Source organism: Kryptolebias marmoratus, linkage group LG1, assembly GCF_001649575.2.
Source record: "Kryptolebias marmoratus isolate JLee-2015 linkage group LG1, ASM164957v2, whole genome shotgun sequence".
NCBI classification, from domain to species: domain Eukaryota; kingdom Metazoa; phylum Chordata; class Actinopteri; order Cyprinodontiformes; family Rivulidae; genus Kryptolebias; species Kryptolebias marmoratus.
This window is the reverse complement of record NC_051430.1, coordinates 27,727,164-27,752,744: the sequence shown is the minus strand read 5'-3', so window position 1 is coordinate 27,752,744 and position 25,581 is coordinate 27,727,164. Positions and strand designations below refer to the sequence as shown.

Sequence of the window (25,581 nt, the reverse complement as noted above, 5' to 3'; positions counted from 1 at the left end):
TAAATTAGTTTCCAGCTCCAGTAGATTTTTTGGGCCACCTCTTGTTGATTGAGAAGCTCAGTCATTTTAGAAAAACTCAGTAGGCAGAGAAAGCCACATCAAGAGGACTGATCTGAATCAAATGTTGCTTTTTCTACATTTTAAGGATGCCCTATCCTCCTGGAAGCATATCCATTAGGAGGTGTGGGCTGGGTGAGAAATGTCATGTCATGTCTTTGCCTAATTTTGGTGGTTTTTCTAAAAAGCTTGAGAAGGTGACCCGTGGCTTGGAAATCTTGGTGTTTTGTCTTTGCTTCCACAAGCTGTGACAAAATAAATAGACAGACTGTGCACTATTAGAAATTTTTCTCAAGAAGGGATTTACAGTCACCATAGACAACCATCCTCAAACCTTCTAATTCAAGTTACTGCTGATCAATCAAAAACAAAGTGGCCAAAGTTTCTGGAGCTTTGACATCAGTGGCGTTGGAATATGAGCTTGGTTGTTTAGTCCAAGAAACAGTGCAGAAACCAAATTTATTCAATTACCAAACCATCAAACATGAGTCTGAAACTAGGGAACATTTAAAGTTGTTTCAGGATATACTATAAATATCAGCAGAGCTATTGTTTGTACAGTCTGTACAGAAATGTTTATTCTGGTAAACAGTCTGCTCTTCCTTCTTCTGTTGCTCAAAGCTGATAACAAGCCTGCAAAAGGAAAACACACAAAGGACAAATATTCCTCATTCAGTCACGCAACAGCTTGTACAGCTCAAACAGATTTGACTAGACAGGTGATGCTCTGTTGGTTTGCAACAATCAATATCTCCAATACGTTCCTCAAACACATCACGCGCCTTCATTCCTGGTTATTGTTTCCAGTTCCCAGCAATTGGTCTTCTATATCTTTTGGTTTCCACCACCCCCTCTTCTTTTCTAATTTTCTGTTTCTGACATGGTCTTGTTCTCTTTCTTTCTTTTTTATTGCCTTTGGTCCTTTCCTGTCTCTTCCACTTCATGCTCACCTTTTAGTCCACACTAAACACACAATTTCACTTCTGTTTGAGACTTCTGGCCCTCCTCCGGCATCTGACAGCTCACTGACATTCATCCTTATCTCAAGAGGAAATGCTCACAGTTAAATAAGAAGATTACAAGATAACAACAGAGAGAAAAACCCTTTTTATTCCTTGCATTTGATCATCAGGCAATAAATTTGAACAGGTAGTAAAACTGGTGCTTTCATCAAATGCACAAACTCTGTTCATAAAACAAATTTACGCTCAATTTTATTTGATCGTGATATCTGAAACTGAAGAGCAGTAAAGTGACATGGTTATGAAATGTGGTAGTACACAGGAAATGTTTTTAGTTCATCCTTTCACAAATCACAGACTGATCTGATCTTTGATTGAGTGGGTGTTCTCCCACTGACCAAAAACATATATGTTAGGTGAATTGGTAACTCTAGGTTGTCACCGGGTATAAGTTCGGGTGGGAATGATGGATCACGTCATGTTTGTCTGTATGTGGCTCTGTGATGGACATGCAATCATTGCGCCCTGCCTCTCACACAATGACCGCTGGAGACACTGCATGGAAAAGCAAGTAAAGAAATGGAAGGAAAAAGAGGTTTTTCATTATCTTGAGAATATTCAATAATATTATCAAATAATGATAATAAGGAACTATATATAGTGTTAGATATTTTATTTAAACTCTGTAGGTGAAGCTTTTGGAGATGAGCTAAAGTTGAACTCTGATGGAACTACGTAAAAGTTTTTTTTTGTTGTTTTCTTAAATAAGTTCAGTGTACAAAAATGGTAAGTGTGTGTAAAACTTATTACTTATTTTTTACAATGAAGAGTTTCTTATTGTTCACATTTGTTTTCTCTGCCACATAAATTTAGCTAACCTGCAGATATTATCTTCCATCCATTTGATCGTTTGACAGCTTGTTTTTTCATATGTTTGACATATTTTTAGCGCTGTTGTTGGAGTTCCAGGGCATTTGCTTTGGAAGTCCTGGTGATGTGAAGTTATGAACTCTGGGAGACAACATTTTGAGCTGAGGATCCTCAAGAATGAAAAACACGTTAGACTCCACCGATTATCATTTAGATGACCTCATTTTCCCATTCGTATGTCATATATTGAAAGTAATACCATGAAAATTTTTTATCTGAATAAAGAACATTCATTTTACACATATCTAAATTAGTATCTTTGGAAAGGTAATGAGAACTGACCATTTCCCTTTTCATGCAGTAACTTCAGGTTTGCTCCAAATTAGGTTTGGCATTGGCTTTACACCACCGCCTCAGGACATAACATGAAAAGTTGACTTGCCAGACTGCCAGCTTCTATTCAATCCAGGTTTGATGCTGCAGACTTTTGAAAGCAGGCACACCTGCTTTGGATGAAACTGCTCAAAGGGCTCCCAATAATTCTCAGTTGTAATCATTATTCTAACCAGCTTTATTTCATCCCCCCTCCACTAACTTTATTAAAGAAGCACAGAACAGTGGCTGCCAGAGATATTGTTCCACAGTTCCATTTGCATAAAAAGCAACAGGGTGCCATATAGGTTTCTGCAGAGCTGTCTTGAATATTTCTGAAGAAAAAAAAGTGGACTTATGTCAATGGATTGCTGCAAGTAATTTACTTGACTAGATGGGCGCAAGTGCTAATTAGAACAAGCTCAGATGAACTGCAAAAAGCAGCATATTTGTCAGTAAATGTGATTTGTCGAGGGAACAACGGCTAGGTAGTTTTTATAATATTCATCACCCTGTCTTTTTAAAATCCTCCCAATGTGTCAAAACCTAATGGAAAAGTGTCGCTTGAAGGATCACCACTCTTCTGCTCTCACCCGTCCTTGATCAAATGGAACTTTTACTTGAAGGTGTCGCTGTAATTATTGCATCTGCAAGCACCGGGAGAGTGGATACGGAGCGAGTGGGTGGATGAACGCGTGTGCACATGAATGTCAGGTTCCTTTTTAATTGCCAGCTTATTGTGAAGAGCAAATCTCATCTTTCTGAAGCACAAACTATCAAAAACATGTAAGACAAAGCTTTTATCTCATCTCATTGGGTTTTAAATAAAAAAAGACTCATGACATGACAAACTGATATCGGTGCTGACTATTATACTTATATGCACTTGACTTTATCACCCTCCACCAACAGCCAAAGCGGATACTGTTTTTGTATGTCTGTTTGTGTTAGTTTGTCTGTAGTGTTAGCAAAATATCTCATGAACCACTGGACAGATTTGAGTGAACTCTCAGAAACTGGGTTGACATCTACAACTCATAAACTTTTGGAGTCACCTCAATTCAAGGTGGTTGCCACGACTAACTGACCTTTGGAGAGGCAAAATCTGTTTAACCTCGCCAAATTTACAAATACTGAACTAAGGTTTGGTTTGATAGAAGCTCAGCATCATCCCCAGCTCATTTTCTGATCATTACATATTGAACAATACTTTTGCTTAAAAGGCAGAACTGTTTGTTAGCAAAATGTCTCACAAACCATTGGACAAATTTTAATGAAACTCTCAACAAGTAAACATTAGATGTGCATCTACAAATGATTAAGTTTTAGAGTCACTTCAATTGTAAATCACAGTAAATAGACATTAGCCAAAATAAAAATGGCACTAAATCAGTCAGTTGTATAGATAATGAGCTGAAATTTAAGATAGTCAAGGTAAAATTCATTGACAACACCTAGGTGCTAACACATCTTACAAGATTTCACAATATTGTACATAAATTATGTGCAAGATTTGACCAATGATGATTTAACTCCATCGCTTTTCAGCATAAGATGACTTTAGTTTAAAGCTGGCATGGAAGGCAGTATGGGATCTACCTTCCTTCAAGGAATGCTAGGCCTTTAATGTTTACATTTTTATTTTTTATTTTTAGTTTTTTGTATTGGTGTTCTGCCCTCTCCCTTAATTCCCTAAAACAATGTAATTCACACAATCCATATAAAATTCTCAATCTTTACAAAAACATTTTGGACAAACTTAAAGCGGCACTTTTGCCTACTTCAAAATAAACTGAATTGACCTTTCAGTAAAAGCTGGGACATTCTAAAAAAAATATTTGACTGAAATTAAATTTGTGGAAAAGAAGTCAGCAAATTCACATGTAATCATCCCGGGCAAACAGATACAGTAAAACCTTCAGCTGAATTACTTGAGTGACCCTGAAAAAGTTGAAAACAAAGCTTTGCTGTTCCTTCACAGAGCACAGAGGACCCTGAGGGAGTAAAAGGCCTAAAAAACATGTCACATGTAAATTGTGGTGATTTCCATCTTTGAGTGGTACATCATTATGTACAATTCCAGACTACGTCAAAAGACAACTGAACTATTCCCACCTTTGCTGATTTCTCTTGACAAGTCACCCACCTCCCACATCTCCTGCCTTTCATGTATTTTTTAAGTTTGTTATTCCTTCAACTTTTCATGCTTTCAGTCTGAATAAACCCTCTTAACAACTGTGGAGCTGAACGTCCCCTCCCCGACCCCTCTGTGCCTGCAGACAGCCGTTTTCAAAACCAAAAAGTGGGAATCCTCTTCCTTTTCTCCACACTCATTTTATTTTATTTTTTTTACTTTTCCCTCTTCGCACATCTACAAATCATTCGGGGGAAGGATAAAGACATGCAAGCGGGGAGATGAATGGCTTAATTTAGATTCAAATTGCATAAAGTGGGCTAATCGGAATAACTGACAAAAGCTGTATGACGGAGAAGTGATAACCTGCAGGCTGCTTCCTTATTGCAGGAGATGGGAGTGAAGTGCTGGGCTGGTGTACAGGTCTAATTGCATGACTCAGTAAAGAAAGTGGGAAGACTGACACGGGAGGAAAAATTCTTGTAGATTTTAACACTTAATGACTTCAATTTACATGATAAATCAGAACTCACAGAATCTTTTTTTTTTTACTTTTATAAGCCAGTTTCTCACATTAAACTCGTCTCTTCCAGGATAACATAATTTTGTTGAACAAGTCCTTCTCTGTCTTGCATCAAGCTGTTTTTCTTGAAGTTGATTTTATTGCATGGATTTCACTCAAAGGAGACTCTTTAGACATTTTTCATTTTTTTCATGTTTTTCTGGCAAACTGTCATTGCTTATATTTCATTCAACTTCAGCTGAAAGTACAAATGTCATGCATTGGTGGTGGAAGGAGGACATGGGTGCAGAAAAGCTGAAGACATGTTGATTCTATTAAATCTAAAAGGAACAAAAGGGAAAAACAAGCTGTCAACAAAACTCACAAGACACAGTATATACTGACTGACGAAGGTAATTGATAAATAAAGTGCAGCTGTGCTGATTAGAAATCATAATAACAGGTAAACTGGACTACTTGAAAGTAAAACAGGGAGTGAAGTTACCATATTGAACAGAATGAACTGACAGGAAAAAGGAGCTTAATAAAATAAAACAAAAAAACTCCTTTTTCACAGGCAGAAACCTCCAGAAGATGGTTCAGAAAAGACAGCCATCTGACTCGGCCAGCCAGGGGCGCATGTCTCTGTGACATTACAGGGAGATTTTACTTTCTTTGTTAAAGTTTTTATGCTGTTGTGTGAAGAGCTGGTGTCTTACCTGCAGCAGATAACACAGAGCGTGCTCCTGGTTTTAAGCATCAAGACAGACGCAAACTAACAGCTTGTCAAGTCAGAGTTAACAGAAAAGCAATTTTATTTGCCTGAAACAACTGAAACATATAATAGAGTATTAAGTCAACTCAGAAAAAAATTTAAGAATATATTTTTTAACTTTCAAGATTAAAGTGTAAATAATATTGACTAGAAAAAGATGCAGCGTTGTGGAAACAATTCATCTTTCAAGACTGGCTTAAGTCTCAAAAGATGACTTTTTTCCCTCACTGTTGACTTTTTTTCTGTCAATAAAATTGGAAGTTTTTTTTCAACAATATTTACACTTTAATCCAGGCATTAACTTTTCAATCTTGACATAAATAAAACAGTAAAAAAAACACACTTCCTCTTTTTTGTCTTAATTCTATCTTAATTTGCCATCGTAAAAACAACTCTGTTGAATGTTGTATGAAATATATTAATGTTTGTTCATATTAGAGTCCGATAGTTCTTTACTTTCCCATGGTTTTTTCAATCGAGCAATGTTTATGTTACAATACCACGATGGCAGCCAACTGTATCTTCTGTCTGGATTTCTTGTCTTGATCGATAAAGATTAGTGCTTTCTGTCGTCGGTTCGAAAGTTTTACAGCAGTACAATGTTAGAACTCCCTGCCTTCTTTAGATATAGAGTTTGAATGAGCTTAAGCATGAAGAGGCTTTACTCTGTTGTTCTTTGGGTGACCTTGTTTAACTGTAGTTCTGAGATAATTCAAAAAGTTTTCCACTGACTCTCTTTACTGTTTTTTTCGTGTGTGTGAATGAGCTCTTATTTACAACTGACATAATTACAACATTTTATTTAACAACCTGAATGCAATAAAAGGCAGTAAATCTGTTGCAGGGTATGAGACAGTGAAATGTAGGAGTGTATTCATGAATTTAGGATGAGTACTTTTTGTTCTTATAATAATTTACATAAACTGTGTTATATTTTTTAAAAAAGTTTAATCCAATCTCAACTAATTTGACAAGAAAATGAGATACAAATTGGCTGAAACGGCCTATGTGACTGAAAATCTGCTCTTATAATTTACTGAAAGCTAATTAACAGTGCACAGATTATTTTTATAATGAAGGACAATGAAGGGTATATATTCTGCATTACTAATTATCCCCACAAAGTCACCTCATGTTAGCCCGAGCTGCAGTTATGAAATAAATTATAGTGTATTTAGCATCCTGGAGAAATGATGACTCACATTACATCGGTGGGATTAGAGGTATTCAGTTAACCTTTGCTAGAGCAGGTTAGCTGTGCAGAATGTGTTACCATGAATGTCTATTCCTATTAAAACTGGCCCATTTTTACGATACAGAAAACTTTGAGTAAATACCCTTACACAGCTATAATCCATTAATCTTGCTTGGCAGTTAATTTTTCTTTTTGAGGAAGAACAAGGAGACATGAAGGTTTAAACAGGAAGCTGTTTTGAAGCAGTGTTTTTCTCTCTTTATTACTTGGATTGTATTCAATCAAACTTCTTTGGTTAACCCTGTTGACATCTTACCTTTACTGGAAACCCTTCTGCCTGCTGTCTCTGTCCCAAGAGCCTAAAGCTCACACTTGAACAAGTGAGAACTTTTAAAAACTCACACCTGTTTTTTACTTTTGCTCTTGCTTTGTGCTGACAAGGTAAAAAATATAACTTGACAGAAAATAGCATTCGATGTTGATCTGATGAGAAGCTCAAGTTGTACATTTGTCAGTTCAGTGAACTTAGTTTTTACCTCTCAAACACTAAAGTTGTTGATGTATTTGAGTTTTTGCTTTTTCATTGTGAAACACAAAAATTGGATCAAAACAAACTTTAAGACAAGTTGAAAATGGAATTGTGATTTATTAAGCTCAACTTTGAAATGACACACTTTCCAAAAAGATGAAAACAAAAGTCAGAGTTTATTGAAAGCTGACTTCAAGTGTTAATTTTAAAAAAATGTCATTTTAGGTTGTTTACATGCCTGTGTCCGAAAACAGATAAAACCCCTAGTGTGCAATAAGCAATGTGACCCATCTCAGCTCAGTTTGGAGCTGATTCCATTGATCGCTCCATAAAATGAAAGAGACTTTAGTCCAGGGGAAGGCAACCCTGGACCTCGAAAGCCACTATCCTGCATGTTTTACTTGTTTCTCTGCTCCAACACACCTGATTTGAATCAATGGGTGATTAACAGGCTTCTGCAGAACATGAAGAGGTGATTTAACACTGAATCAGGTGTGTTGGAGCAGAGAAACAAGGAAAACATGCAGGATAGTGGCCCTCGAGGACCAGATTACCTACCCCTGCTTTAGACAGTGGAGGAGGTTTCTACTGTATCATATGTATGTGTTTATGTTTTGTGTTTTTGTGCAAAAAGTTAATTTTGTGTGAGTTCAAGAGTTGAAAACTGCATATTACTCCTGTATGCAGTTTATTTTTCATCTTTCAATTTCCTTATTTGTATCTTATTGTCCTGTTTCCCCACAGAGCCAAGAAGAAGACAAAGCCCTTGAACCTTAAGATCCATAGCAGTGTGGGGAGCTGTGAGAATCTGCCCACACAGCGGTCGCCCCTTCACACCGAGCGATCTTTACGATCCTTCTTCTTCCCCTCTTTCATCCCTTCTACACCTCCTGTCCATGCCGAAACACCCTCTGCAAGTAAGTGAGCTCTTCTTGTTTTAATTAGCTCACACGCCAGCCTTTTTGGAATTACATGAAACAAACAGCTTTAACATGCAGTATCTAATTCATATTCAAATCCCTCCTGATGTTTGCTTATTTAGTTCACCAACAATATTTCATTTCTGGAATGGCTTTCTGCTCCCCACCAGGCCAAGTAACAAAGTCCAGTTTAGTCTGGCGATGAAAACTGCAACTGATTTAGAAAAATCAGTTTTCATGACTTATACAATCTTTGTATTTTTCCTACAGCCATAAAAGAACAGTTTTGCAGCTTGCTTTATAAACATGTTTTGCACTTTGTTGCCAGTATTGTTTGACCAATGAGCAAATCACCCATCAACTGTTCGTACAGTCTCCATTATCTTTGGCAGGAACAGGTAGTAAAGCAGAGCTCTTGTGAAAAATACAGCTCATGAGCAATGTGGCCATGCCATAAATGCTAGAGGTAGTGTGCTGCAGCACACTGCAGTCGTATTGGTTGATGCATTATAGGCAAACTGCAGAAGCCATTAGATTGAAAAGGAGATGAGAAATGGGAGAGAAGTAAAAGGAAATGGAAGTCTTGTCAGTGAAACAAGTGATGTATGTTTGAGACTTAATGTTGGGAATAATGGCAGACATAACAAAGTAGTAAATGCGGCACAGACGTGCATATTAGTGGGTAGAAGCATGTCTTGGAATAATCACTTGATGCACAGGAAAACAGAAGCTGGAAAAGCTTGGAATCCATTTTGAATTGTTAAATTTGGGTTCTTTTACAGGTAATAGGTAAAATGAAAGCTCCCTCTAATAAACAGATTCAGCCCTGAGCTGTTTAGATCTGATAAATAATAATGGAAAATGAATAAAAATAATCTAAATATTATTGATTTCTTATAAGATACAGTTCAATCTGTTACTGATCTTGTAACTAAATCTGGTGCCCCATATAAGGAGAGCTTAAACAGTAGTAAAAGTAAGTACAACCTTCTTATCTGCTGCAAAATATATGAGTTTACCATATCACCATAACACTTCTAAAAGTTGATCTAATTTCTTCTTAAAATTACAGAACAGAAAAACCCATAGGGTTAGGGCCCCCAGAACTCTTTTCCTTTAAACTCAACATTTTAATTTCTCCAAAAATTTCAGTTACATTGTCACCTGCTGTCCATCTTTTTATTCACACGTATGTTTTCAATAAACTTCAAATAACTTTATATATTTGCAGTCCTTTTTTTTTAACTTTGAGATGTTAACCATTGTGCTGTTGTCTAAAATGTGTAAATAAATTATGCAGTATAGTTGACTCAGAGTGTGTATGTGACTAAATGATGCTTTTAAAATCCATAAACATTAGACCACTCATTGCACATTGTGCTTACAGGTAAACAACTCAGTCAAGAAAAACAGAAGCATCTCTAGGTTTTATTTTAGGATTGGTAGAAGTATGTTTGTGTAGAAATGCCTGGCCCAGCATGCGGACAAGTGAGTGTGCACCCGGTCAGCCAGGATAAACATCCGTCCTGTGTCTAGTTTGGGATTATGGTATCACAGCCATCTCATACGTCAGGGCCCTGCAGCCAACAACATTATCCCTCTTCCCTCGAGCTATGTGATTCAAACAAACAGAGGATCCACAAGATTGGCTGAGATGACCAAGAACACACGCTGTCTGCTCAAGATGACTCAATGCCCAGTCTCGACTGAGCGCTATCCTGAGAGCTTATCTGTAAGGATATATAGTCTGTGATAGTCTGCTGATATGATATGATGATAGGAAATATCACAAAAATGGTTCAGTGTTGTATCTGTGCTCAGGCAGATTGTTGGGTTCTGGGGAAAACAATGCTGGTAATTTTGGAACAATTTTGAACATAACTGATATTTCGTTCTTATGTTTAGTATAGATATCTTTCCTTTTCTTTAGAGTGAATCATACATTTTGAACAGATTTGGAATCCAGTTTTGACTGAATACATCTTCAAAGACCCCAACCATGGTTGATTAGACTCATTTGCATGAATATGTCCAGTCAGTGAGCTTGTTTGGCAGCTTCATGGCTGTTCAGAGTCATTCATCCACAAATCTCTGTACGGTAAAACGCTACGTGGCTTACAGTAGAGTGAGCAGTGGATTATGGTTTTGGACAGATACTGAATGAATCACCATGTCTTTGTGTCACTTTTGGCAGATATAGCGTACAGTCAGTGAATACTATTTTTCATTCCATTGTGTGGAAGTTCTGTGGGCCATATGCAGTATTTTACATACGTTTTACAATAAAGTAGGCCAAAGGGATTTCATATTGCCATTAATATTGTGGCTGCGGCCCATGTATAGTCATAGTAAAGACCGCCTTACAGCTACTGAATAGATGTCCAGTTGTTTCTGTTTTTTAACCTTTTTTTTTGATTTACCGTGTCCTGCATGACTGAGAAAGGCCACCTTCTTTCGATTCTTGTGTTTTACATGGTTTTTCACACAGCTTTTCCAGTTTGTTTTTGTTTTTGTTTAATGAAAAATGACTTGATGGGCTCTGTTGTGTGTTTTTGTCCACTTGAGGTTAGATTTGTATAATTTCAGAACCTGGTAAAGACCAGCTCAAGTTTATTATGATACATAAAACTCTAGAACTAAAAGAAGTTGGATAAAACTAATGCCTGGTTCACGTGGCAAGATTTTAAAATTGTTAGACGATTTTCAAAACTTAAGAGATCACACATGTGACGATAAAAAAGTTTTAGAAATGTGTAAAGCAAAAATTATATTGTAAATATTCAAATATAAGTTGAACAAAAGAGCATTTATGACATTAGATAAAATACTATATTAAACAGCCTTTGGTGAGGACTGTCAAATATTGTGTTCCAGATGAGGAATGAAATTTGTCAAATAGCCATAGTGATGAACTGAAATACTGTAAAATATTAATAAGCACGTTTAAATAATATTGTAAATCAGAAGTGCAATTTTTTGCAAATATGGAGAGGAAATGTTTGAAAAGAAATCAAAGTGTAGATTCTTAGCTTCTGTTAGCCTTCTGTGTTGTTTTGAATGAGTATTTAAAATGGTTTATTTGGATTGTTTTTATTTTTTTATTTTATATTATGAAAAATAAATAAGGTTATTAATGAAAAAAGTAGGCTTTCATAAGCTTTGCTCCTTTTTTTGACTGTGTGATTTATTTTGGGGGGGATTTTGAGAGTCTATGAGTCTTCATCATTGTGTTTCATTTTCTTTTTTTATTTCTATTTATATCTACTTTTCCAAAATAGAGTCCTATTCATGTTATCCGGGACCTTTAATATCCAAAGGCAAACAAAAGGTTCCTCTCTCCTCCTTTTTACACCATGGTCCACTGTAGGTTGATTCAGTTTTGTTTGTTTTTGTTCTTGCTTCAGGTGATAAAACACATTCTTGTTATTCCCATGTAAAATGTTATGCTGACCGCAGAGACACATTTTCTTGTGTGCAGCTCACCTTTTGCGCCCGAGGCAGTTTGAGTCTCATGACAGGACTAGACAGCACCATTGGTTGTGATGTTGCCTTGTGTCCACATGGATATTCAGCTCTGGCATTTGACCAACTCACACACCTGTTTCCCAAACTAATGTGTGTGTGTGTGTGTGCTGGGAATAGAGAGAGAGAGAGAGAGAGAGAGAGAGAGAGAGAGAGAGAGAGAGAGAGAGAGAGAGAGAGAGAGAGTGAGAGTGAGTGGGAGTCTGCAAGTGTGTGCTTGTAGATATAAATGGCTTAAATGTTCTCCAAAACGCTTTGTGCACAGCTCAGTCTTTTATATTTCTACATGTGTTCCAGTGACGTCACCCACTCTCTTTAACCTTGTATAGATGATTCGCAGTTGCATCACAGGTCTCCTAGCAACCAAATGTGGTGGCACATTGGAGGCCCCTTCTAGAGTTGGCAAAAAAAAAAGGCTTTAAATAACTTCTAAAACATGGCAAGGACAAGTAGCTACCTTATATCAACAGAAAAGTCTGGTATTAAACCACCATTTCAGTAAATGTGTACATTTTTGTATCAGTGGTATTTGTTGACAAGTTGACTCATGTTTGGAGAATAAATGTCTGTAGAATTTAGGCCATCCAGGTCACGTTTGGTCAATCAATTGCAAGTGCTTGAACAAAAGGAAAATGGACTCCCTGCCTCAAATCTTGAAAATGTTTTGCCTCTTATCCAAAAGGTGAAGGAGTATATATACAGTCTAAGGAGCAAGAAGAGTTTTATAAAGGAGAAACTAAACAACCACTTCTCAACTACATGGTAGAACACAGAAGTAAAAACATAGATTTGGTCCCCACACATCTTAAGGTACAAATAACACTATTTTGACAACAATGCAGTGGATAATTTACACATTTTGGACAGAAATGTTAAATTAATTGAGAGAAATATGAAGGAAATGTCTTATTTACAAGAAAAAGCAACATTAAACAGACTAGCCCCAGATCTTACCTATCCAACACACACAGTGCAGTCCTGACAAAGTTAATAAACTTAGAAATCTAACTAAAGGATAAAGAATGAAATATATATAGTGTTTAATAACTACAAAACTCAAAAGCCCCTCAAATTACAAAATGATACAATCTTCTTCTTTTTTTCTGTAAGATTTAAGTAGAAACCAAATGCAATAACATCAGCTCTGCATGTTTCAGATCATAATGAAATAAAAAAAAACAACAACAAGGCAATTCAATGCTGCTATAAAATACAATATTTACTCTCAAATACTTGAATTAAAAGCATATTTTTAACTTCTACATTCTCTTCTTTTTTTGGTTCAACAAACAAGGAGCAATTAGTTTAATAAGAGGACCTTGATTGCTCAGAAATGTTGAATTTTATGACCTTGTTTTGCTTTATCAGGTGAAAACAATAGGAAAGCCATTCTAAGGTTGAAGGTTTTGCAGTTGGGACTTAATTTAGTCTTCATTTGATGCAGAGCTCTCCCATCATTTGCTGACTGCAACTAATGAAACCTTGCAGACAAGGTCATAAACGCCAGTAAATTAGGTAGTGAAACAGCTGCTGTGTTAGTTGCAATGGGGTAAATCAGATGAGTCAGTATAACCGTTTCCACTAGTGTTAGAGTTCCATTGCTGTTTAGGAGCAAAAAATCCCAACCGACCTGCTGACAGCTTAGCTAGCCTTCATTAGGGACACTTTGAAGTCTTTTTATTAGGCTATAGCATGAACAAGAATGCCACTAGCAGGTGTTGTACAGAAAGTGCATCTTTTACACACAAATGTAAAAACATAGTTTTATCATATCTCCCTTTCTTCTAACCAGGCTTTGAAGTTTATGCAACATTTGAATTTTTAATAATCAAAACAAGATATCTCAGAATACAGCAAATGCAATATAATGTTACTGTATCCTGGGGTATTTATGACTGCTTAATCTTATCTCTCAGCTGGCTTGTCAACACAAGCCCTGGAAAACCCTGGAGATCCCCTGGAAAAGCTGGAGAAGTCAAGAGGAAATAGATTTTGGGGATGTCTGTTTTGTTTCCCCATAGCCCAACTGGTGTGGAAGTTTTGCATATTATATTAGTGTTTTACAAAGCTACAATTCCTAATGGGAATACCAGGAATAGATTACATCACGTCCGAAACCATTATACTGTTCATCTGCTCTGTTTGTTGGTCGGTTTAGTTGTCTAGAAGCAGCAAATCCTGATTTTTTTAACTCAAGAAGTGTCTTCAGAGCCACAAGGTCTCCAAGCTTCATCTGGTTTGCCTTCCCTCCCTCTGTATTATTGGTAAACTGCCACTCTGAAAAGTCTCCCTCCATCTATGGAGCTATTTGGAAATACTTGTTTCATCAAAGATAATTGCTATTTTTCTGTACTGTGATTAGTATTGTCTCTTTATTGCATAAACCTTGTGTCATTTATAAATATCTGAATGTATACACGGTCTTGTTTGACAAAGATTACAGCACACCATACTGCAAAAGGGCTGATCGGCGTGCAGCTGTTACCATGGCAACTGTGCAACCTGGCTTTGTCTTCTCTTGTTCATCAGAGCAGTTTTTTCTCTCCCTCATACAGAGACAGAAAAAAAAAGTCTATTTTCAAACCTTCTCTTAGTTTGTGTTTTGCTGCCACTCCAAATGGTGTTCATTTCACTCTGTGGACAGACACATTAAAATACATGGATTGGAAACAATGGGAATATGGTGTGCAATAGCCTGTAAAATATCTCTCATATATAACACTCATGTAAAATAATACAGCACACTGTGCAGCAAACGCCCCCACATCATTTTACAGTCTCGCAGAGTTTTTCCTCTGCTCTGCATAGTTTACTGTATGTGGATCATTGTGTTAGACTCTCATTTAAAAACAAAATGCTTAAGCTTTAAAATTGTGTCTTTAGGTGCTACTTTCCACTCTGTTCACTTTTCTGGTCTTAAGCTATTGATTGTCTCTTAAATATTATTATTCTCTTGCACCATTTATGTGTGACTGGCTTTAAGAATTTGATTGACACTTTTATCCCAGTAGCCTAAGTGTGCCAGTTTTTGAAACTTTGCCATTTAACTTTCAGATAATGGTAATTTTTAACATGACAAGACACACACACGCAGATACATTCTCAACCCCATGGCATGCATGTGTCTTGTGACATATTTAGTGGAGGAGGAGGGGTATGAAGGATTCAGCTTCATTAGGCTAAGACCAATCAGAGAAGATGAAGGAGGACACTGTCGTCTGGCGCCTCAGGGTTACTGAACTCCTACAGGCTCATTTGTCACACAAACAACAGCACACACACACGTACATCCATAAAGAAATTGCAAACTTTCATAAGATTTTAATTTGTTGTTTTTTTTAGATCTTGTAGATCTTACATGGGTTTTTGTGAGTTGATGTTATCTATGTGAGAACACTGACACATGTGCTTTTTGGTTTGTATAGAAATGTTTAAGAAACCTCTGTAAAACCTTTAATAATCTACATGTCAAAGCCTCAGTCTTCCAGTAAATGTGGGCGACCAAACTGCATTTCAGCCTGACACAACATGATTGTGGCACAAAAGAAAAGGGTTAGGATTAGGAAGGAGGTCATCAGAGGTACAGAACAGGTTGAACGACTGGGAGATAAAGTTAGAGAGGCCAGACTGAGATGGTTTGGACATGTGCAGAGGAGGGACAGTGGGTATATTGGTAGAAGGATGTTAGAGACGCAGCTGCCAGGAAAAAGACAAAGAAGAGACATATGGATGCAGTTAGAGAGGACATGGAGGGAGTTGGAGTGAGGACAGAGGACACAGAGGACAGAGTTAGATGGAGAAGGAGGACTCGCTGTGGAGACCCCCTAAAAAGGGAACAGTCAAAAAAAAAAGAAGTTATTATCTGATCTAATTGTTTTTATATTTTACTACACGTCTGAGTAATAATCAGTAAATAATTTGATATATTATTGCAGAAAAATACATTAAAGTCATTGAAGGAGTTAGATTTTTATAACATCTTTAGATAACAGACAAAAACAAATTAATGTAATATTGGATTTCTCAAGCAAATGCTCTTTCTCAAAATTGACTGAGCCTGTGCCACTGATCATTAGCAGGATCCTCGATCCTCAATGATCGTTGTTGAAGCTAATGTCAACAGTACACTCATGCTCAAAGGATGATAAACAGCTCTCACCTCCCTGCTGACAAGTCCAGTCGTCTGCCAGTTGCCAACAGGGCCGACAAGAAGCAGATGATGTCAGTTCCCCTTTTTATTAAGTTATAGGGATGATTGAGTGTAATTGAGCAATGCATCGGAGTGCAGAGAGAAGACATCAGGCCTCTGGAGAGACTGGAGGATGAGGGGAGGAAGGGTGTTTCAGGAATCAGGAAATGCTGTTTGGTGCCAGAGCCACAGCATTATTATTGTCAACTGCTGGGGATTATTTGCAGCCTGTTAGAAATGAATAAAAGTGACAAAGCCTTTTACAAGATAAAAGATTTATTTAATGTAGTCTTTTTTATGTTTGCTATCATTGAAACTAGTAGTTTACATAACAGTTACCTGTTTTGTTTTTAAAATTCTGTACATTAGTGTTAATCTTTTAAAAAAAGCCCTTACAGGGCAAAAAAGTTAAACAGGCAAATGCAGAAGTTTGAAAATAAAAACTCAAATTAAAAGAAGAACTGATTGGTCAGACCTGCAGTTCATGTAGCAATTCTGCACACCTTCTTTTGCAATACATAAAGCCTATGAATATAAGCCGTTCTCCAAGCAACAGTACAACATATGAAATACAATTAAGAGTAATCAATTTTGATGAGCTCAACTATGAAATTTAATAAATATGCCAATAGATATTTATTATTTACTGTGTCCAAAGCCGTTATGACTCTTCCAGCTTTAAATCAAAAGTGCCAGAAAACATATGAGGCCTGTGTGACTGAATTATTTCCAGTAGAGAGAGTATAGTTAGTGTTCTTTCAAGGCTTTAGGAAGAGTCTGACTAATCTAAGGTTAACCAATACAGTCTCTAGTGGGATGTCTAGTCTTCAATCTATGAGATGTTACACAGCATCCCGCCATTTTCTGACATTTATCTGTAGTCGGGTCATGGAGGCAACAGGTCCAGGAGGGAAACCCAGACATCCCACTTGCCTTAGTGACACTCTGTAGCTTGTCCTGAAGGATCCCAATGTGTTCCTGGGCCAGAGACGTTACATAATCCCTGCAAAGAGCCCTGTGTCTGCCATGGGGGTGTCCTCCCAGGAAAACCTCTAGAGGGAGGCATCCTAAGTAGATGCCCAAGCCAGGGAAAGTGCCAGTCTTAGGATGATCTAAAGGCGATGAGCAAACCACATTTCTCAAGATAGATCATGGAAACCAGGACACCCCCTTAAAACAAGTCCTGGGGGAAGGGAGCTCTCTGGCGAGCACCTAGTTGTTGAGTCTTGACTCCTAGGGCTCGGCCAGGCCAAGACCAAAAAACAAAAAACAAAACAGAAAGCCTATTCCCTGTGGGCCCACCACCTACAGGGAGAAGAATCAAAATCAGCAGCTGAGGGGGTTCCTAGGTGCACTGATGCCTGGTGACACAAACTGACCACTACACAATACTGTTTAATCTAACCAGTTTGCTCTGTTTAATTTTTTATAGCTACTAATTGCAGGTAAAGTAACCAAAACATTGTAGAATCTTTCAAACTTCTCACAGATGTAAAAATATGGAAATGCCACACGTTATTTTTTTTCTCTTGATTGGAGTTCCCTTTGTCAGGTTTAGATTTATGAGTTTTGCTTCTGTTTTTCAAAGAAGCTTAGGACAGTTGATGTTTTGTTTATCCTTTGAGATTCATCTCTAAAAGACCGCAGTTCATCACACATTTTGCACAGTATGGATGTTTTCAAGAAATCTAAAATGACTGAAGTTTGAAACCTTTACATTTCACAAAATGATGGGCCTGTGAATATAAGAAATTGGCAAGGACATCCAGATTAGTTATTCATTCTTTCAGGTAAAACGGCAGAATTTCTGAATATAAACCTGGTCTCCTTCTCCATCAGCTCACTTTGAGGGAAGCGTTTTCCGTCCTTTCATATTTAAAGCCAGCTTATTGAACACAGTCCTATTTTCATGACTTTTGATGTTTGATGCACTGAGAAAACCACCTCCAAGAAAAGCGTTTTGTTTACCATTCATTGCACTTCCCTGATTAGCTGTTAGTTTCTCTACCAAGATAGATACACATCAACCTCATATTCCTCCCTGCTTCTGAGCTCCAGGCATTTATTTCTAGCTAGACCTAAACTAATATTCATGAATAAATTTACATAAAAGTCTATGGAAAATTATTACATGTTTTACTCACTTTAAAGTAGTTTTTTCTGATTATTTTTCTTCTCTCATTGGTTTTATTCAGTCAGTTCAAAGTTGCATATTTTTTCTTACTGAGATGAATATCAATTTTTAACCTTGTTAACTTATTCAGGTGTTTTTTTTTATACTAGAAATATATCCTGGGGAAATTAGGCAGTCAGTACTGTGGCTAAGGACTTACACCTTGAGCCAAAAAGAATCAATTAGTCTGAAAAATGTGGACTCAAACAACCAGACTTTTATTTTTAACAAACCCATGAAACCAATCTCATCAATTTACAGGATGAATGTTGAACCTGAAGTTTATCCGGAATTAACAACACTTTTTTTTTTTTGCTATTTGATGATGCAGTTCAGGAAAGAGCTGAGAGTGTCCACACATATGAAATGAGGCAAAACTGTAGTTATAACCAAATAATTTGAAGGCAAGAAGAATCATTTTCATTCAGAAACAAAAGGTATGTCATTCGTTTTAAGAACAGATAGGAGTATTCAGGGTTTTTGAAAATGCCTGAAGCAACCATTTGAAACACACACCCCCACTGAAATGATGGAAATTATAATGATGAGTTGAGACAAGATATGTCTCAAACCACTGTACTGTTTTTTATTAAAACATGTGGTCTGATCAGATATGAGATATGCACATCTAACTGGTGTAAAGTCTGTTTACACATGATTTAATTTATGGCTCAGTAAGAAGCTGGACAAGTGTGTTTCACTGATTCCTATATTCTTTTTATCATTTTTGAAATACTGTTAATATAATTTTTTTTTTTTTTGCTGCAGACGAGTTATGAGGAAGAGATGTAATTATTTATAGCCTTCTTCACGTCTCTGCTTAAGGGTATATTATGAGTTTAATATTGCAAGAACTTCAAGAAACAGCTGTGAGTCAACTTAGATTGTGGGATGTATAAATGCAAGTTTTAAATGTGAGACTCATAATAAAAGTCACTTGTGCTGAGTACATTTTCATTTAATCTTTCAAGCGGCCCATTTGTCGATGTTCATTCAGTGATGACTTACCGAAAGTTTCGTTTATTTTTTTCCCTGTGGTTTTTGGGATGTTTTGCTAACACACAAAGTTAACTCCAACAGGTTATGCCAAAGTTTTAAGCAAAGATGTTGTGCATTGTATTGCCCTCAAAGTAGATCTTGGGGACAATGTTGAGCTCAGTATCTTCAGAACTGGCTGAGTTGAAGACATTTTTTGTTTTCTAAGGTCAGTTGGATGTGACATTCATCTTGAATCGTGTTAACTCCAAAAGTTAATCATCTCTAGATGTACAGTCAATGATTAATCTCAGAGTTTCAGTAAAATTCACCCAGTGGTTCATTAGATGTTTTGGTAATAGACAGATATGCAAACATGAGCAAAAATAATCACCGGTTTGCCTTCAGTCATGTAGGCGGTAATGTATAAAAATGCTGGTTGCACATTTGATGATTTTATTTCTGTTTTCTTTTGTGTATGAGGTGTTAAAATAAAACTGAATATAACTAAATTGAGCTGCAATATGCAGTCATGTCTGTTAAAATGATTTTGTACGATGCGTTCTCCAGTGTGACCTCTGACTTTGTCAGCAGTTTTCAACACAGCTGTTTTGTTAGTGAATCACTAGCAGCCAGCACATTAGTACAGTGTGTTATCACCTGAAAATCTAAGCGCCACAATCAGCCACCTTCCCAGGCCATGCTCTGTAGGCCGCCATTCTCACCTGTCATTAAGAGGTTACGTATAAATGCATCAGGCTGCTCAGTCCCTTCAGCCACTAATGGACCAAGCAAAAAGGTTTTGTGGGGAAATTCTTTCTGAGTCAGGGTTGCTCACCATAGAATGTATAAAGAATAAATAAATGTAGCCTAATCATCAAATAATGCCTGCAGATAGTCCCACAGAAAACACTGATTTTGTTACATAAAGGATTTTGCTTTGTTTTGGTCCTTAATGCTTATAAGAGTACACCATGCGGAGAGCATGTTTTTATTGTTTGTTTGCATCATATAATCTTTTGAACTGAATAAAATATTTTCAAACCTTGTTTAATATCATTTTACTCTTTCATTCTACTATTTAATTCAATATCCGTAGGTGCTCATTACTTACATACAACAGTAAAGTATCACTAAATGTCAAATGGTTCAAATTGAATCACTTAGGAAGTTAGTTGAGTACAGAAAAAACTCAGTAGTTTTGAAATGGATAAAAGGATTAAAAGCCTACTATTTCTTGAAGGAATGCCGGCTGCCTTTCATGCCCGGGTTTTAAACTACGATCATCTTATTCTGAGAAGTGATGGATATATATCTGTTTTGGTAAAACATTGAAATTCATGTTAAGCATAATATCATGCAACATTGTAAGCTCTTGCAAGATTTGTTAGCACTCAGTGAATGGGTTGATGATGATTCTAATCTACTAACAGAGCAAATTTAGCTCAATATCTGCTAAATTTGACAGTATAGCTAATGATTTCTTTTTGAGAGTTTCACCACAAACTATTAAATGGTTCATGAGATGTTTTGCTAACAGACAGCAGGGTATTAGATAAAAGTATTGTGTAATGTGTAGTGCTAAAAGTTTGTTTTAGGGATAATGCTCAGCCACAATCACACAAATATTTCATATAATATGAAACATAATATAAAAAATATAAAGCATAATATAATGCAGCATTAGAATAATGTTGGTTCCTTCATATCTATTTGTCTGACCAACTAGCTAGTCAAATGCAAACCCACCTAATCTTGAACAATTAAGAATTCACTAAAACATTGAATTTATAGTAACAACGTGACAGAAGATCACCAAAACTGCTGATTAAGTCTGAGAATAAAAGGTTGCTACAAAAACACTCTATATCCTGAAATGGCATACGTGAAAAATGAACACTACATGCAAGACATTTAATCAATTCTGATACATGTTCTGTCAGTGCTACCCTTTAAAAGAAAAAAAAAAGGAAGACATTACCTCTCTTTTCTGTCTTTTTGTCTCCAGACACTCTTTCAGTGCCTCGCTGGTCCCCGCAGATTCCCCGAAGAGATCTGGGAAACTCAATAAAACACAGGTAGGTCTGAAGGAACATACTGTACTGTGAGTTTGCCTTCGTGCACACTATAATACACCTGACAGAATATCCCATCCATTAAAACTGACTTAGATTTTATATAATTTATGTCTGTCTGCCCTTGACTTTAAGTCTGAGAAATCAAAAAGGATACCTGAACCATATTTGTTATAAAAATAAAATAAAAAAAATCTTTAGAAGTGCAATTTCCTTAACCAGAAGTTTGATGAGTTTTTGTTACAAATGTTGGATTGCAAAAACAAAAATAGATTTATATAAAGTGCCCCCCTCAAAAAAAAAAAAAAAGAAGATGTTGCTCAAAGTGTCTCTTCTGTAGTATATTTAGGAGACAATGCTCAACTTCTACATTTCAGCTCAGTATCTGGGAAATTGACTTACTTATAGCAATTTTGTTTTTTTTTTTCAGGTCAGTTAGCTATGGCAGACATCTTGAATTGACTAGAGTTTAAAAGTTAATTAGTTGTAGATTTACATCCATCGATTACTTCCTGAAAGTCTCTTTAAAAACTATTTTTCTAAAGGTACAGACAATTGAAAACATACACACAGACACGGGGAAAAACATTATGGCTCCACCTTTGGCTTTGACGACAGGTGACAAATACACCCACAACGTCATTCACAATAGACAGTCCTGTCAAATTCAGTTAGTTGGAGTGAGTGGTGACTCCTATTTGAAGCAAGAGGGGGGCTAATAGAGAGATGTTGGTTCTGTCAAACTACATTAGTCACCTGCCATTAACTGGCCAGACACACTGCTGGCATCCAGAGTCCCAACAGTAAATACCGCCAATAATCCCAAATGTGTTTGAACCACTCCGTCAGTCTGTGCAGGGGAATGGTTGTTGATGCAGAGCACAGTGCAGATTTGTTTGCATGGGAGGAGACTGTGTTGGTCCCTTTAACCATGGCACATGCAGTCACTCAGAATGATTGTTGTATTGATGTAAACCTATATGGCCTCACTCCTGAGCTACAGATTGATGGAGCAAGACGTGTGTTCACACGGGGTTACAGAGTGATGGAAAATGAAACGTGCCCAAATTAAATCAGCAGGTGAGGAAGATTAGGAAGGTAAACACCTTCAGAATATCAGCTTCTTCGGGTGTCTATTATACTTGCAAATAGTTTACACAGGGAGCGCTACATGTGCTGCCGAAGCTATCTATCAAAATGAGACCATTTAGAGGAACGCCAAAAACGACTGTTCTCCTCAGTGGTGATTCACAACTCTGGCTATAAAAAGATGTGCAACAAAATCAAACTGTTAGCCTTTTTTTTCAAATCTAATTCTTTTGCCTGCAGGTTTTCCACCAAGTATTGGATGTCCCAGACATGCATAGTATGTGGAAAGGGAATGTTGTTTGGACTAAAATGTAAAAACTGCAAGTACGTATCAAGGTGTTCTGTCTTACCATTTATTGCAGCTGTAGTGATCTGATCCCACATATTCACTCATGTACTTATAGTTTTGTTAACAAAGTTTGCTATCTTCCTTATACATCTGTATGCATCTCTTTATATTTGTTTTAAATGTCTAACTTTATCTGTTCTGAATAATTTAATGATTTGCATTTCTTGATTTTACTTCTTGTCCTACAACATAGGTTTGAGGTTTGTGTAAATAAATAAAAACAACGAAAAAAACATTTTTAAATTTCTGCATTTCTGTACTCTGTATGTACTTAGGCTGAAGTGCCACAACAAATGCACCAAAGAAGCCCCACCTTGCCATTTACTGATCATACAGCGAGGTGGACGAGAATCACTCAAAGGTACTTGGTGACATTTTTCATCAAGGGCATAAAAAGTAAAAAAAAAAAGGTTTTCATTTGTTGATGCCTGATTTACAACCCCGATTCAGGAGAAGTTCGGATGTTATGTAAAATGTAAATAACAGAATGCAAGATTTGAAGTTCTCATAAATGCACATTTTATTCACCTTGGAACATAGTACACATATCAAATGTTGAAAATTTCATGACATTTTTTAAATTTGGTATTTTCAAATGGCAGTAATACATCTCTAAAACGTTCAGACAAGTGCAACAAAAGGCTGTAAAAGTAAACGGTATGAATGAGAAACAAATGAAATAGCATTTTGCAACAAATTAGGTTAATTGGCATTAAGTCAGTAAAAGGACAGGGATAAAAACAACTTAAAGAGGGTGAATCTTTCAAAAGTAAAGATGGGCAGAGTTTCACCACTCTGCAGAAATTTGTGTCTAAAAGTTGTTAAACAATATTAGAATAATGTCCCTCAATGGGAAACTAACTACTCAGCCTTTTCAGGCAATTTGTTTACTACAGGAAATTTATAAAATGTTCCCAAATTAACTATTGGCCTCACCAGTTTAGACAAGTTCACAGTTTAAAATTGGTTTGTTTTTGAAAACACATCAGCAGATTAAAACTAGAGAATCGCTGATGTCACATATTCTGGGCTGACAAGTTAATCAAGTCTGACTTTTTCTTTACCAGAAAACATTTTAAAAGCCAGGATTTGTGACCATCTAGGGGTTCTTTAGTGCACAAAGCATTTTTTATGTTTGAGAGGGAATTGTTAATAGTGAAAAAGTACTGTACAGAGGATTTGGAGCAACATATGCTGCTATTTCTTTCACAGTGAAGACCCATTTCAGCAAGACAACAGCAGACCACCTGCTGCTTGTATTATAACAGCACAGCTCCGCAGTAATAGAGCGCAGATGCCTGCAATCCGTGCTCATGTCTAAGCTGCCATTTTATTTATTACACAGTATCTCGTCCCAGATTCTGAGCTTCTGTAAAGGATAGTTTCTATTTTAGTTTCTATTCATGAAAATTAAAAAAAATGCTGGTTTAGACAGATAGAAGGTTACCTGCTGATTATTTAATCAATTTATGCCTCACAAATATGATTCTGCAATGCATTAATTTTACATAAAAAATTATAAATCATTATTTGCTATGAGAATAAAGTTTTTTTTGTCTTCTCTCTTTCTTCCTTCTCCCTTTCTCTCAAAATAAGATCACCAAGGAACGACTCAAGGTAAAAAGCACTAATTAGACTGTTTCCCCTCATTAGTTGGCAATCATGGTGGAGTTTTAATAGTCGGCTTAAGGAAACTTATTTTTATAATCTTCGTATTTGATAACGCACAAATAGAGTTCTAGAAAGGGTCATATGGACAGTTTTTACATTAGAACCAGTGCCCACCAATTTGTCCTTAAGCTTTTAGGCAAATATTTTCCCAGTATTGCCCAGTACTTTATAAATGCTTCATAGCTTCTTTATTTTTTTTTCTGTTTTTCTGTAGTAGCTCGTCTGGTACGGACTGAATCAGTGCCATGTGACATCAACAACCCGCTCAGGTACACAGACCTGCACATCAGTCAGACACTCCCCAAAACCAACAAAATCAACAAGGTAAGCATGACAGATACACCATGAATTATAGTGTGTGTGTGTGTAACCTGTCCCACATATCACTTTTTTTTTTCATTTTAAGGAGGCTGACTGTGAGACATTGTTTTTTGCTCAGGGGAGAAAAAAAAAAACAGTACGAAAATATATTTAGTAATATTGATATTTACATGGATGGATTTGTTTTCATACACTGAATATTTTACAGACAGCACACCTCGCAGTTGATGCTTCGTTTCTTGGGAGATACGTTTATCACTGTATCATTTCCATTGTGAAACAAAAATGTTCAGAAAGAGTGTAGATTTGAAACATCTAATACTACATAGCAAGTGTACAGTTTGTTGTTTGAAAACACTGCTAAATGAAAATATAATCATGTTTGAATACATTTAAAGATGGTAAAATAGTTGCATATTTGAATAGTAACAATATATGAGCCTCTAGGATTAGGAGCAATTGGGAGGCGAATCCTGTTTTATATGAAATTTTTTTAGTCTTTAGAAATTAAAAAAATGTTCTTACAATAAGTTGCAGTTGAGCCAATACCAGTTAAAATCTCTGTTTTGTGTTGACACAATAAGTAGATAAAGTTAGATATAAATGCAGTATCATTAAGCAAACAGATAGCTACATACGTTCCAGAAAAATAATATTTAAATAACAAATAATTCTTAATCAGTTCCTGTTTGAATTGCAAATTCACACACAAAAGGTCATTTCAAGGCACTTTACAGGAAAAGTCAAAAGGTTAGTCTTGTACAGCAGGGTCCTCATTAGATTAAAGGTCTTTTTTCCTCCATATTTTTTTTTCTAGATTAAATAATTAATCGTTGCTAATTAATGTAACTAATAAAGTTTGTAAAATCATGAAATAGTTCATGAAAAAGCTGATTATATA

At 36.4% G+C, this 25,581-nt stretch overlaps 1 protein-coding gene across 3 annotated transcripts in view; it reads left to right on the top strand.

Annotated features, from left to right (window-relative positions):
- The window catches only part of ksr2 (kinase suppressor of ras 2), a 99,964-nt gene that overhangs the window by 36,128 nt on the left and 38,255 nt on the right, over window positions 1–25,581 (top strand). For all 3 annotated transcript variants that reach the window (XM_017427871.3, XM_017427872.3, XM_017427870.3), the window contains 6 exons: window positions 8,141–8,313; window positions 21,184–21,253; window positions 22,580–22,663; window positions 22,964–23,049; window positions 24,285–24,305; window positions 24,574–24,683. In XM_017427871.3, coding sequence (XP_017283360.1) covers window positions 8,141–8,313; window positions 21,184–21,253; window positions 22,580–22,663; window positions 22,964–23,049; window positions 24,285–24,305; window positions 24,574–24,683 — 544 coding nt within the window. The remainder of the gene's footprint in view (window positions 1–8,140; window positions 8,314–21,183; window positions 21,254–22,579; window positions 22,664–22,963; window positions 23,050–24,284; window positions 24,306–24,573; window positions 24,684–25,581) is intronic.